At 35.3% G+C, this 15,611-nt stretch overlaps 2 protein-coding genes across 2 annotated transcripts; one reads left to right on the forward strand and one right to left on the reverse strand.

The window, feature by feature from the left end:
• The first annotated feature begins 10 nt into the window (after window positions 1–10).
• On the forward strand, window positions 11–2,661 carry LOC109019520 (expansin-like B1). The gene is made up of 5 exons (XM_019001810.2): window positions 11–207; window positions 328–434; window positions 548–729; window positions 1,454–1,586; window positions 2,208–2,661. Exons 1-5 carry the CDS (start codon window positions 60–62, stop codon window positions 2,406–2,408), a joined length of 771 nt encoding a protein of 256 aa, XP_018857355.1. The 5' UTR covers window positions 11–59; the 3' UTR covers window positions 2,409–2,661.
• Window positions 2,662–4,181: 1,520 nt separating this feature from the next.
• LOC109019521 (pentatricopeptide repeat-containing protein At3g29230-like) lies at window positions 4,182–6,466 on the reverse strand. Its single transcript, XM_019001811.2, has one exon. It carries the CDS (start codon window positions 6,437–6,439, stop codon window positions 4,520–4,522), a length of 1,920 nt encoding a protein of 639 aa, XP_018857356.2. The 5' UTR covers window positions 6,440–6,466; the 3' UTR covers window positions 4,182–4,519.
• Window positions 6,467–15,611: the final 9,145 nt, after the last annotated feature.

The following is a 15,611-nucleotide window of genomic DNA, read 5'->3' on the forward strand; positions in this document are numbered from 1 at the left end:
AGTACCACCTTTTTTTTTTGTCTTCTTTGCTTTTATTCCTTTTGTTCTTTTCTCCCGCAATGGCTCTCTCTCTACGCTATCCTCTGTCCCTGCTTTTTGCAACTTTGCTTCTTATGCATACTCTGGCAGAAGCTCAAACAAGCAGCGACCCTTTCATTCATTCTCGAGCAGCTTATTATCCAAATTCTGACGAACAAGGAACAGATAGTAAGACAATTTACTACAGGAAATAGAAAAGTCGACATGCGTTGGGATATATGTTCATGTGGTACATATATAATAACTAAAACTTCAATGTTCTTATCCATCCTTTTGATTGAACTGCAGGCGGCGCATGTGGGTTTGGTTCCTTTGGAGCTACAATCAATGGTGGGGATGTCTCGGCTGCATCTGACCTCTACAGAAATGGCGTTGGCTGTGGGGCTTGCTACCAGGTATATATGCTTTGAATATCGAAACACATGATATGACAGATTTTTGCTATGACGTTTTTTCAGCACAGCCATGGAAAATGTATTAATTGCTCACTAATTGATCACTTCACTAGGTAAAGTGCACCAACGCAGCATACTGCTCGGACAATGGAGTAACGGTGGCTATAACGGACCAGGGTTCAAGTGATCGGACTGACTTTATTCTGAGCAGACGAGCCTTCGGTCGGATGGCTCAAACCACTGATGCAGCTGCTTCTCTGCTTGCTCTTGGTGTGGTGGATATTGAGTATAGACGGTACGATTATACGTAGTTTTGGCGCTAATTATCGAGGTCCTCTTAAATATTAATCTGTCCAAACTCAAAAGGACGTGGAAAGACAAACATATAAAACATTCATTGCCATTAATGTCCAAAATAGTTAATAGTTATACAGTCAACAAAACAATAAATAATATAGAACTCATTAATTCATATATATATATATATATATATATATGTCTCTCTTCGATTTAAAGCCTTTAAATTCGGACAAAAAATTAAAAGAAAAAATTAGTTTTCCTTTTATTGCAGTTTTATTAGTAAGAGTACTGCTACGTCCATAAAAAAAATTACACACAACAATCTAAATGATTTCATTTGATCTGTTAGATCTATTTTGTAATGAAATTAACTTTACAATCTGATAAACGACATTAAACTACATTAATTTATGAGATTATTTTTATGTAATTATTTTGTTATTAAAATATTTCTCTATCAAGTAAAAGCCAGAAGGGAAAGATAAATATATACCCTTTCTTATTAAACCTTGAAAGAAAATCCCCAGAAAGAGGTGGGTTTCGCTTTAGAAAAGAGTGAAAATTAATAAACATGATACAGGAAGTTGTTTCGATGGATAATCACTTGTACTACTACTGCTATTTCTTTATTTAGCAACATGTATATATGTTCTTTCGCTTTTTGCATGCAGACTAACTCTTGAAATTCTCTCCCTATCTCTCTCTCTCTCTCAAAACAGTGTCTCATGCAGCTACCCGAACAAAAACATAACAATAAAGATAGACGAGAGCAGCAACTACCCTCACTATTTGGGTTTTGTGCTATGGTATCAGCAAGGCAAGAAGGATATCACTGCTGTGCAGCTCTGTGAGGTACATGTGCACAGTGGCTTATTTATTTAATATATATTTATTTCCCCTTTAGCTTTAATTAATCCATTCTTTGAAACTAACCATGAGTTGACTGCTCGATCTCTTCAAACAATATTAATTGTATTTTCCACACAATAGTCAATCATGTCATCAACTAAATAAAGATGGTGTTAGGAAAGGCTGCTATAATATATAGTAGCTACTTGAAATGGGAAAAAAAGAGCAAAGTTAATAGTACCTGCTCCACGTTAATTATTACTTTTTAAAAAAAAAAAAGGGTTACAATATTCAAGTATATATGTCATGATCCACCTATGGCCAAAAAGAGATGTGACAAAAAAAAAAAAAACTATAAATTTTGGCTCGTGTCAACAGTAGCTAGCAAGCACGTGTATCTTTCTTAATATCAATAAGTTTGGTGTGTGGATGATAAGTACTACTGTACGCAGATTGATAGCTAACAATCCGATATGGTGATAAATGTGATATATTAATATCTTATATAATGGGATGAAAGTGAGATGATAGTGCGTTGTATATAATTTTTTTATATATCTTATATAGTGTGTTGTATGTAGTGAATGAATCATGATGAGCTTTTAAATTATGATGTGCATGCAGACTGGGAACTTGATGTGCAAGCTATTGGATCGTAGTCATGGAGCAGTATGGACGACAACCTCGCCCCCAAGCGGGGCATTGTCTCTGAGAATGTTGTTCAGCGACGAGAATGGAGATGATGATTCTTGGGTCGTTCCTATTAATAGCATTCCTCAAGACTGGAAAGCTGGAGAAACATACGACACCGGAGTACAAACTTAATTATTTAATATATTATTTTATATGTAATATTAATTCTATATTTCTATATGTATGTTTTACAATACAGTCATATGAAATAATAAGTTCTCTCCGAACCAATTTTTTTTAATGATTATTTAATTTCTAGACGATGGATGGGGATAGGTAGGTCATGTACTCGTCATGATCAGAGAATTAGGAAAAATTCTTGAATGTAATCCATCATTATTAATGTTGATTAATGAAATTCCATGTGACTTGACCTCTGATTAAAGCCGTCACTACTTTAGAGTACTGCAGTTTTCAAAGGCTTGTTTGTTTTCGTATTTCTATTCATCTCAATTCATTTTATTTTATTATATTTTATTATTATAATTTTTTTAAATTTTTATATAAAATAAAATAAATATTTTATTTTTTTTAAATCTTAAAATAAAAATAATATTAAAAAATATATTCTAATAATATTTTATTTAATTTTTTTTATTTTAATCTCAAATTATTTCATCTCATTTACAAAAATAAAGGTGTAAATGTATGCTAATTAGCTGTGAACAAAGCCGGGTCAACATAACTCTTGTATTTTTATTTATTAATAATGATAATAACATAACTCTTGTATTTTTATTAAAAGTAAAATAAAATTAGTTCCTTTTATAAATTATCCTCAGTATTCTGTTTATTATATGTTGAAGTTTTAAAAAAGAAAAACGATATTTACAATCATGAGTGTGCAAGTGTCGTGCAGTCACTTTGAAAAAAGTGAATAAATATGAGATTCACATGAAAAGAAATTAATTTTTTAATAGTGGATTCCACTCTTTTTCAAAACGACTGCACGACGTTTGCGCATTCCACGACTGTATGTAGCATTACTCTTTAAAAAAATATGCTATACTAATAATAGTGATGGAGAATGGCAAAATTTAAAATAGAAATTTTTATAAGATTGAGACCAAGATAATTGCCACTCGGATTTTGTTATACATCAGTCATTATTCATCCTCCACATCCCACACTCTATGAAAAAAAAAAATTATCAGGTGTGAGGTGTGGAGGTGGATAGTGACTAAAGCAAAACCCATTGCCACCCATGTTCGCATTCATGGTGCTTGGGCTGGCATATAATGTGAGTCAAACATGAATGGAGATTCAGAAACAAACATCAACATGTCTAATTATTATATATAGGGTGTTTTTTCTATCAAACCTCTTATATAATAAGATTTGATTCATAAAATTTAAAAATTTTAATTTCTTTACAAATTAAATAATGCCATGTCAATGGTGTAAAAGGCATGCCCTCTCCACTTGATAGAATTTTCCTAACTAAGTTCTTTGAAGCTAATATTTCAACGAAGAAAAAGGGACTAAAATTAGTGAGACAGAAAACTACATCCTTTATGATAAACGCTCCAATCTTTTTGACCCAAGGACTTCCAAAAATAATGGCAGATCAAAGTAGAACATGATCCTCAGCTGAATTAGATAAGAGAAATGTGTAACTGAGTCCGATAAAATTACTAACTTCTATATATCTTCATTCTTATTGTGATGGAAAATACAAATTGAAAAACAGAGAACTTGCAAAGAAAACTTCAATCAACGAAAATAGTTGAATTGATTCTTGATGTTCTGTCTATTCCACTTCTCAGAATATAACTTATATAGTCACATTGTAAACATCACAGCATTAATAAAAGAACAACTTTCAAGATAAGCTAATTAACATTATAATCTAAATATAGCAGAACAAGCTAATAATAGGATTTATGAAAAACTGCATCAACTTTAATATATTGCCATAATTAAACGAAAAAATACAATACTGATGCAGTTACATATTATGGATCCAAAAAGTAAAAATGAAGCTGAAAAATGTACTCACAATTTCCTTAATTATCGCCAATGATATGCAACAAGACAATCCAATCACTTAACCATGTCCTATATAAGGCAATAGTTTCTGTATAGACCTACTCGTCGGTCCATTGATTTCCCAAGATACTCTTTTCCTTTCAGAGTCTTAATTTTTTTAAGCTGTACATGATAGTTCCTTTGCGGATAGTTTCGTCACATTAGGACGTGTCCACTTGAATAAATGGTGTCTTGTCTTCATTTAGCTCCCAATGTCACACCATATTAGAATCTGTACAAGACAGTTTCACATGAGCTCCCATCTCACTCAACATTGAGTACAACATGCTTCTCCTATGGACTGAACCTTGTTCTGCAAAAGATTCAAATTTAAACTCATGAAGGTGAACCAGGCTAGAACCAGATTCTTTTTGTAATCCATTTTCCTTCTTCATCTTTCTCACATGCTCGACGTCACCCCATCTCCCTTCTGCAGCATATATATTTGATAACAACACATAGGGCCCAAGATCCCCAGGTTCCAACTCAATCAACCGTTTTGCCACAATCTCTCCAAGCTCTGAATTAGAATGTGTACTACAGGCAGACAGTAGAGCTCCCCTTAAGACAGGTCCCGACTCCATTGGCATGTTACTTATAAGCTTCTCTGAATCTTTCATCAAACCAGCCCGAGCAAGGAGATCAACCATGCAACCATAGTGCTCCACCTTTGGTTCAATTTTGTAAACCCGACTCATTAGATCAAAGCACCACCAACCCTCAAAAACCATTCCTGCATGGGTACATGCTGATAAGACACATATGAAGGTAGAATCATTCGGCGTCGGCCCTCTTTTCTGCATATGCATGAACATTTCTAGAGCTTTTTCTGCATTCCCATTCATACCATATCCCATGATCATTGCATTCCATGACACAACAGTTCTGTTGGGCATCTCGTCAAAAACATCCCTAGCCAAGCCCACAACCCCACACTTTGCATACATTGTCAGAAGAGCTGTTGAAAGTAACACATCAGATTTAATCCTATTATGTTTTAAATAAGAATGAACCCAACTGCCTTGATCAAGCCTTCCCAAGTCTGCACACGCAGTCAGGACACTCACAAGAGTAGCCTCATTTGGTCTAACATCTCCTCCATCAATCATCCTATCAAACAATGTTAAACATTCACCGTAATGCTTATACCGCACATAAAGAGCCAACATCGTATTCCAAGAAACCACATTTTGCAAAGGCATCCTATCAAAAAACTCCCGAGCCACCAAAACATTTCCAATCCTTGCATACCCATCAATCATACAATTCCACGATACAACATCTCTACAAGTCATTCTCTCAAACAACCCTTTTGCCGCCTCCATATCTCCAGTGCCCACATAACCAGTAATCATAGAATTCCAACTAAAAAGATCTCTCTCGTACATCTCGTCAAAAAGTTCACGTGCAACACCAACCTCTCCATTCTTCACATACCCATCAATCATCGTATTCCAACTCACCAAATCTAATTCAGGCCCCGTATCAAACATCATCCGAGCGTCCCCTATCCTTCCACAAACCGAGTACATATGAATCAATGAGTTCTGCACAAATAAATCAGATTCTATCCCGAGTTTCACCACCTGGGCATGAGCCTTTTCTCCTTCTCTCACCGACCCAATTTCCACACACACCTTCACCAAAAGCGGATAAGTATAATGATTCGGCATGATCCACTTCCCAACCATCCTCTCATGGTAAAACCTTAAAGCACCAAATGGGTCATTGAAATTTACGTAGCTTCTCATGATAGTATTGCACATAAAAGCATCGGGTTCCTCGAGGCAATCGAATACGTAAACAGCATGTGGAAACATAACCGAAGAAGAGCAAAGCTTCTTTACGACTCGGCTAGCCGCAAGAGAGTGTTGAAAGAGACCAGAGACAACAAGCTGGGTGTGGACATGCTTGAACTGCCTAATGTTAGTGCATGATTCCAAGGCGTGCAAGATGGGATGGCATAGCTTCAAGATGGGGAGGCCTTGATTGTCTGTCTCGATAGGATCGTCTTGGCCATCGAGCCAGAGCCTTGGTGGGGTTCTTGGGAAGTTTTTCTTGGATTTGAGCAACTTGTCAATGGAGAGTGAGGATAGGGGGCCTCTTACTTTGGAGGGTTCGAACCCAACGGCCATATTTCCAACTTGTAATTTGGCGGCTTGGTTATTGGTTTATTGAGACGGTGTTTAGAGTCTTTAGACGACCAACTCCTGTGATTTTCCTTCAAAAAAAAAAAAAAAACTTCACACAAACTCTTTTGTTAAAAGAAATCACATTCCAAGCACTTTTTTCCTTAACTTGTCAGTTTTATATTTTATGCTCCGAATAATTAAAATTAGAGAAATATTTTAGTTATAAAAGATTACATAAAAATAAACTCATAAATTGATATAATTTGATGCGATACGTTTGAATAAAATTATTTTTATTATAAAATAGATATAACAGATCACATAAAACTATAATATCAATTTATGAATTTACGTTTGTATATATTTTATTCTTTTATTACTAAAATTGATATTTATAAATATTATACTCAATTTAGAGATAGACAACCAAGTTGCGATTGATCAATTGACCAAGAAAGCTAAGGATAGATAGACACTTACTTGTTTGGATACAATAAATGTTTTATCTCATTTCATCATTAAAATTTTTTTAAATTTTTACATAAAATATAATAAATAATTCAACTTTTTTAAATCTCAAAACAATAATAATATTAAAAAATAATATTATAATAATATTTTACTCAACTTTTAAATTTTAACTTTCATCTCAACTCAAGTCATTAACTTTCAAATCTCATGGCACGTCAGCTGATAAAAAAGAATAAGAAAAAAGAGGCGAATACGAATACGAAAACGAGAGAAACCCATTTCGTTTCCCGTTTCAGAGACCAAAAACCTTTTGAGCTGCACGAGATTTCATCTTCTCCATAAACGGGCTTCTTCCTTCCTCGTGTGGGTGTGATTGGGGTGGGTATTGCGTTGGGTGGGTCAACCCAAGGCCGGTCTGGTGGGCTTGTTGTGGGTCAGCTTCGTGGGCTTGGTTTGGGTCAGCTTCTTGGGCTAGCAGTTCGGATAAGTTTCGTGGGTCAGTTTCGTCCCCACAAAACTGACCCAAGAAGGTACCATCAATGTTGGATGTTTGCTTCAATTTGCAATTTGTTTTAACATTTACACACATGTTAGACAAGACAAGATTTGTCTATGTAGATAATTTGTTGAAACAAATCAAGCATGGTACCGCCGCCATCCAACCCAAAATTTTTCTTTTCTGGTCACTGATAAACAATCAAGCATGTTGTGATTTAGTATTTTTTTTTCTTCCACAGCATGTTGTGATTTAGATTAGATATTGTTGGGTGAAAATATTAATTTTCTGGTTTGTTGGTTGAAAATATCAATTTTCTGGTTTGTAGATATGTAGATCATCAAAACACCAGCTCCCAAATGGTCTTTTTATTTTCCTAAGCATACAAAATAAGTAATTGTATTAATTAATTACCCAATAATATTAAAAATATTGAAGATTGATGTTGGTAAAGTTTGATTAGTGTGGTTCTTTTAAAAAAGTCATGCTTACCCCTTGGAATATATTGCATGGGTTGGTTAGCATCAATCGTCTGGCATGTGTAAATCTTATTTGAATTTTTATCAAATTTTGATCAGTTTTTTTTCTTGGAAGAAGTATGTACAATATTAGTCTTTACTCTTGGTCGATTGAATCAAATTTCTTGAAAACTTATCAAAGACTGACATTGGATATTGAACAACTTGAATAGGGCATGGGAAAAGGAGAAGAACATCCATCTCAGCTAATGCCATCTAGTTCAAATTCGTCAAACTTAGTATGTTATTTTATAATTAAAAAACTTATTGCAACTCAATGTTTAGCATCCTAATTATTATTATTATTATTATTATAGAACATCCTTCAAATTGGTCTACTAAACTATCCAAATTACATGAACATTTACTTTGGACCAGTGCTTGCATGGTCACTAGCTTTCCTGCCATATCCAAATGGCAATAAAAATCCAAGCAACATTCAGGTGGTTTTTCAACTTTGTTCTTGTCTTTCAGTTATAACTTAATTATTTTTAAAGCAGTTTAAATGTTTTAATTTTTTTGTTTTCAGCAAAACGTTAGTTACCCATTTCAATATAGGATGAGATCTCCGAGGCTAGTTATCGCTACAAGCTCCGCAACGAGCGCAAGAGTTAGTCAAGAAAATAGACCCGATTGTCTAGAAATTGAACCTCCATGTACTTCTGCTAGAGTTGATGAAGAAATTATGTTGGATAGACCAGATGAACGGGAGACTGACGATGACACTACCGGTACACCACAGGTGGTGCCATCGTTGGATGGTGATGATATCATTGAAGAGCCAAAGTCGAGGATGTAGTTCAATTCATTTGAAGATTTGTTGAGCTATTATAAGCAGTATGCTAAAAAATGCAGGTTTGGGGTGATGACACAAATGAGTGAGAGGTCAGAGAATTAAAGTGTCAGATATGTCACATTTGGTTGTGCACGGGGAGGGAAGGCCTGGAATAAGAGTTCAAATGTCGCAAACCCACGTCCGACGGGAAAAATGGACTGTAAGGCAAGAATTAATGCCTTAAGAGTTGATGGAAAGATGCGGTTGACAACTGTCCATAATACACATAATTACGGCCTCAGCCCAATGAAATCCTGCTTTTTTTGATGTAACAGAGAAGTGAGTGAGACCGTTAAAAGAGTCCTAGACACAAACGACTTAGCTGGCATCCGACTGAATAAGAGTTACGGATCTCTTGTCGTTGGCGCAGGTGGCTTCGAGAACCTCCCATTTTTGAAAAATGATTGTCGTAATTACATCAACAAAGCACGACATCTCCGACTTGGCGCTGGTGGTACTGGAGCACTTCGAGATTATTTTATGAGGATGCAGTACAAGAATAATGGATTTTTTTCATTGATGGATTTAGACGATGACGGTAGGTTAAAAAATATTTTTTGGATAGATCCATGTAGTCGGGCAGCCTACTAGTATTTTGGTGATGTAGTTACATTCGACACCACATACCTAACGAATAAGTATGAGATGCCATTTGCACCATTTGTTGGTGTAAACCACCATGGACAGTCAATTCTTTTGGGAGCTAGGTTGATTTCGAGTGAGGACACGAAAACCTTTACATGGCTATTTCAAACCTGGTTGCAGTGTATGGACGGTATAACTCTAAAGGCTATTATTACTGATCAAGACAGATCAATGAAAAATGCAATTGCTACCGTCTGTCTAGAAACTCGACATAGATTATGGATGTGGAATATATTGAAGAAAGTCCCTGAGAAGTTTGGGTCATATGCTGCCTACAAAAGTGGGCTGAAAACTCAACTGATGAAATGTGTGTATGACACAAACTACTAAGGAGTTTGAGAAATGTTGGGCTGGGTTTATTAACACATATGACTTGCATGAGAATGCGTGGTTGAAAAGTTTATATGCAGAGCGTGAGCATTGGGTACCAGTATTCCTAAAAGAGCATTTTTGGGCTAGAATGAGTACAAGCCAGCACAACAAGAGTATGAATGCTTTTTTTGACATTTATGTTCATTCAAAGACAAACTTGAAGGAGTTTGTTGACCAGTTTGACAATGCAGAAAATTGAGAATAAAAATCATGCAGAATTCCAGTCATTTAACCAAGTCATTTCCTGCATATCTAGATATGCAATTGAAAAGAAATTCCAAAAATTGTACACTAACGCTAAATTTAGGGAAGTCAACAGCAAGTAATTTGTGTGCTCGATTTGAATTCATCCCTACTTACATCGGATGGTGTAATGAAGAGTTATTTGGTAGAAGATGAAGTTCATATTGATGAGTTCACTAAATTGGTTACATATTCAATAGACTTTAATGAGGAAGACTGCAATGCTAAGTGTTCATATGGGTTATTTCATATGAGAGGGATACTGTGTAGGCATATTTTGGCCGTATTCAAGTCTAACGGTATAAAATCATTGCCAGACCGGTACATTCTAGACCGATGGAGAAAGGACATCAAGAGGAGATACACGTTCATTTGCAATAGCTATGACGCAGGGGATCAGAGGCCAAATGGTAATAGATATTCAATTCTTTTGAATATGTGTTATGGGATGATAACTTATGTGGCGGATTCTAATGAGCAATTTGAAGATGCAAAGAAGAGGATACAGGAGATGACTGAATTTTATCGTGAGCACACACGCAACTTATCTTTAGCCCAAACAGTTTCGAATGCGATGAATTTTAAAATCTATTAATCTGGTTTAGTTCGTTATAACTACTTAATTTTGACATTTTAAAATCTTTGCCCATAATAGGTTCGAATGCTGGTTTGATGACAAATGATAAAACTATAGTTGATAGTTCACAACAAGTGAAGAGTCCACTTGTTGTTAGAGGGAAAGGAAGACCCCCATATCTGAGGTGAGCATCCAGGATGGAGACACTCATGCGAAAGGTTAAAACCAAACAAAAGAAAACACAAGTCAGAGAGAAACACAAACAGGTGAATGTTTTGACATTGAGAGGATAAAAAAAAAAGTGTCAATGTGTATTAGATTTATAATGTTAATTTGCAAAGAAAGAAAAATTTACTACTTACTTTATTATTAGCGAGAAGGAGATACACCAGAAGGAGATATACTAGTAGTGGGCACTCGCAGGAATTTATATGGGCCATCAGAAGTGGATATCACCAATCCTGGACAAGTGCAGGTATCAAAAATAGATCTATTTATCAACCAAACAATGATTTTGTCCCTATCATTATTGGTCAATATTTGTATTGTGATCAATATGTCATGCCTTTAATATTTACTAAGAATTTTGTTATTTATAAACAGCATGTTCTAGACTGCTCAGTATTTGAAAGTAGTGGAACCCAAAATCGAGAAATAATATTTGGTAGTCAAGAAAGTGTAACATTTCTAAACTTTGCATCTACTAATTGTAATATTTAGATGACATTAATACCATTAAACTTTGCGTCTACTAATTGTAATATTTGCATATATTAATCTTAGCAGATTTTTTTGGGTTGAATGGTGCACAACCGGACCTCCTTAAGTTCTGATGGATCACAACCAGTGCAAGAAGGTTGAATTTTAATTTTTGCAACCTTGGCAAGTGATTTGTTTTGTAATTATTTTTGTAAGAAGAAAGCTTAGTGGTTATATTTTTTTGTGGGAAGCAAGCTTGGCAAGTGACCTGTTTTGTAATTATTTTCCAAATATCTTTAGAGGAAGAAAGATTTTGTAATTAGTTTATATTCAGAAAGCTTGGAAAGTGACAATATTTCCAATGCATTATTTTTGGAAGATGTATTTATTATGATTGTAATTATTTTTGGTAGTGATAATGCATTGCCATTAGGCCTACAGGTTCATTTACGTGTGCACGAGTACTGATAATGCATTGTCATAAAGTAATAGGTTCATTTATGAAAGTTGGGTATTGATAGTGCATTGCCATTAGGCCAACAAGTTCATTTACGTGTGCACGGGTACTGATAAAACATGCCATAAAGTAACAGGTTCTATTTATGTTTGTTGGGTACTGATAGTGCATTGACATTAAGCCAACAAGTTCAGGATTGTCTGTGTGTGTAACTTGGTTCCCAGTAACTCATCAGGATTGTCTGTGCGTGTAACAAGATTGAATTTTTCTTATTTCCTAGTAGTAACATTAATATAGGTTCACGTAGTGTCAAGTATAAAAACCTGTTCAACCAATTGTAAAGTTCCCAATGGTCCTAAAAAATTGTATACTGTTTTTGTCACCATTAAAGATCAAACCGCAATTCCTGAAGGCCAAATTGTTGTCATATTCTATTCAGTTCTCATGGAAGTTGATTATACAAATATTTGCCTTTATACAATTAGACATAAGTACAAATTTAGACTAATTATACAAATCTAATAACTAATAACTAAGTAACTTACATCACACATAAGTACAAATTCAGACTAATTATAAAAACATAAACCACTACCTTGTCAATAAATAACAACAAACAACTACAAAAAGACCAAAATACACTCGGGACAGCGTGCGTGAACGCCTTAGGACAGCTTCTCTCTCAAGAAGCACCAACTTTTTTTTCCAAACCTCCTCATTTCTACTGTATAGCACCATCTCTCTTTTCTTAATTTCATCTACTATCTTACGGAGCTCAGTTACTTGGATTTTGACATCGAAGAGTCTCTTCTCGAGCTCTTCCTCATTCCTTGACAGTTTATTTGCATATTCTTGTAGCTCTATATCTGCCTACTTAAAATATTTACAGTATGGTAATCTCTAATATTTGCATAAAAATTTAAAAAATGTTAGATGTACGTAATATTAATCAATCTATTAAACATGTTACATTATTTGGGTTGTAGTTACCTTTGTGTAGTACTTTGGACACCCTAAGAAGGGTCATCTTAGATTTGCCTTAGTATTTGATGTTGGAACAAAGGGGCTGCAAAACAGACAATAGTGAGAGAAAGTTTGCTTCAAGGCGCGTTACAATGTCGCTTTCCTTAAGACAATATTCGCCCCCACCAATAACGGTATGCACACGGGTTACAAGCAAATTTGCCTCCAAGATACAATGAAGCCCAGAACAAGTCTGTTTGTCTAACTGCGTTATGCACACACGAAATTAGATCCCGAATACCCTCAGATTTTGCTATTCAACCAAGAAATTAGAAATCTGTTCTCTCGAGAACAAACAGATTCTAACAAGTTCTAATAATATGAAGAAGTGAAGAACTTGGGAGAGAGAGAATTCGAAATTATATTCTGTCATTCTCAAATGGCAGGCCAATGGGTCTATTTATAGATGACCAAAGGTTGTGAACGAAAAGTTATAACTCTTCGTATTTCTGAAAACTGTTCAGAACCAGTACATATATTATGTCTGTTGCCAAATGACACAACAGTTGGACTTAGTCCAATGGTTGCCTTGCTTCCACTTGAACTGGATGGCACCAGTTCGAATCATGAGACGCACACTTTCGGAGTTTTATTTTCATTTTCCCAAGCATTGCAGCACCTCGCTGCATGTGCCTCGCGCGCGCCCCTTGAACCCCAAACATTGCAGTGCTTCACGCATGCACCCATTGGTGCTGACAGCACGCCTCTTGGAGAGGCTTCTAAATAAATCCACAAAAACCCTTCCTTTGGAAGAGGCGTGGATCGAACCCAGTCCATGGGTTTACATGGGAAGCATCAATACCACTAAACCAGTTAAAGGCTTATGGTTGCAAACAAAAACATAATAATATAGCCATTATAAGTTTCCATAACTTCTCTCTTTCCAAACTAATTCACAACTTCCAAAAATAAATCCCCAAAATATTATTAATAATAAATATTATATATATACTATTTTGAAAATATTTCCAACAATCTTAAGACAATATTACATTATTAATGGCACATAGTTTGAGAGAGTTTGCTGCGGATTTTGTTAAACTCGAACGTTTTGATGGAGCCAATTTTCGACGCTGGCAAAAGAAGATGCACTTTCTCCTGGCCAGTCTTAAAGTGGTGTATGTTCTAACCACTCCTAGGCCGTTTGCAAATGAGGACGAGACAATTGCTCAAAGTCGGGCAAGAATCAAGTGGGAACAAGACGACTACATCTGCAAGGGTCACATCTGCAATGCAATGTCTGACACATTGTTCGACGCGTACCAGAACAAAGCAACCGCCAAGGATCTGTGGGACGCACTTGAGGCTAAGTATCTCTTAGAAGATGCTACAAGTAAGAAATTTCTGGCTACCAAATTTTTCAGTTATAAAATGGTAGACTCTAGGCCTATTGTTGAACAATTCAATGAAATTATGCATATTCTTGATCAATTCACTCAACACAATATGAAGATGGATGATTCTATATCGGTTTCATCCATTATCGATAAACTTCCTCCATCATGGAAAGACTACAAAAGAAGTCTAAAGCATAGAAAGGAGGAAATGTCTCTGGAAGATCTAAGCCAACATCTTCGTATAGAAGAGGAAATAAGGCTCAGAGATGGTAAAGAAGAGCGTGACTCTTTGACCTCCAATATGCATATGGTAGAGGAAGGGAAGACTCACAAAATTGGACAACCCAAGAAATCTGGATATGAAAACCGGAAGAGAAAGAATGACTTTGGAAGAAAACAAAGTTACTTCCAAGGCAAGAATCAGAAGAAACTGAGTGTAAATTACTTTCATTGTGGAAAGCCAGGCCATTATAAAAGAGATTGTCGTTTCCTTAAAAAGAAACAACAAAACTCTGACTCCAAAGAGAATTTTATGGCCATGATTTCTGAGGTCAATATTCTCGAAGGAGACAACTCTTGGTGGATTGACTCAGGAGCAACAAGACATGTTTGCAAAGACAAGAGTTTGTTTAAAAAGTATGAGTCGGAAGAAGATGGATGCGTTATCTACATGGGAAATTCATCCACTGCTACAGTTAAAGGCAAAGGCACAATAGATTTGGAGTTCACATCTGGAAAAGTGCTTACTCTCAGGGATGTATATCATGTACCAGAAGTTAGGAAAAATCTTGTATCTGGTAGTCTTCTGAATAAGTATGGGTTTAAATTAGTCTTTGAGTCACATAAATTTGTTCTGACCAAAGGGGGTAATTTTGTGGGGAAGGGATATCTGAGTGAAGGCATGTTCAAACTCAATATTAATAATAAAGTGAATGTTTCTGCTTATATGATTGATTCATATTCTTTATGGCATTGTCGTTTAGGACATGTTCATGCTAGAAAGCTTGATGACATGGTTAATTTAAGTTTAATTCCTAAATATGCTAAAGATATGATAGATAAATGTAGAATATGCATGCAAACAAAAATTACAAGAAAATCTTTTTCTAAAGTAGAAAGAACTTCATCTTTATTGCAATTAATACACAGTGATGTATGTGACATGCATAGCACGCCTACTAGAGGAGGTAAAAAATATTTTGTGACTTTTATAGATGATTTCTCTAGATATTGCTATGTTTATTTGATGCATTCAAAGGACCAAGTTTTGGATAATTTTAAGGCATATAAAAATGAAGCAGAAAATCAATGTGATGTCAAGATAAAATGTCTTAGATCCGATAGAGGAGGTGAATATCACTTTCCTGCTTATTGTGAATCTGTAGGCATTATTCATGAAACTACTATGGCTTACACTCCACAACAAAATGGAGTAGCAGAAAGGAAAAACAGAACTTTAGTAGAAATGGTTAATGCCATGCTTACTAATTCTGGTTTAAACA

The sequence above is a fragment of the Juglans regia genome, chromosome 9, assembly GCF_001411555.2.
Source record: "Juglans regia cultivar Chandler chromosome 9, Walnut 2.0, whole genome shotgun sequence".
Lineage (NCBI taxonomy): Eukaryota > Viridiplantae > Streptophyta > Magnoliopsida > Fagales > Juglandaceae > Juglans > Juglans regia.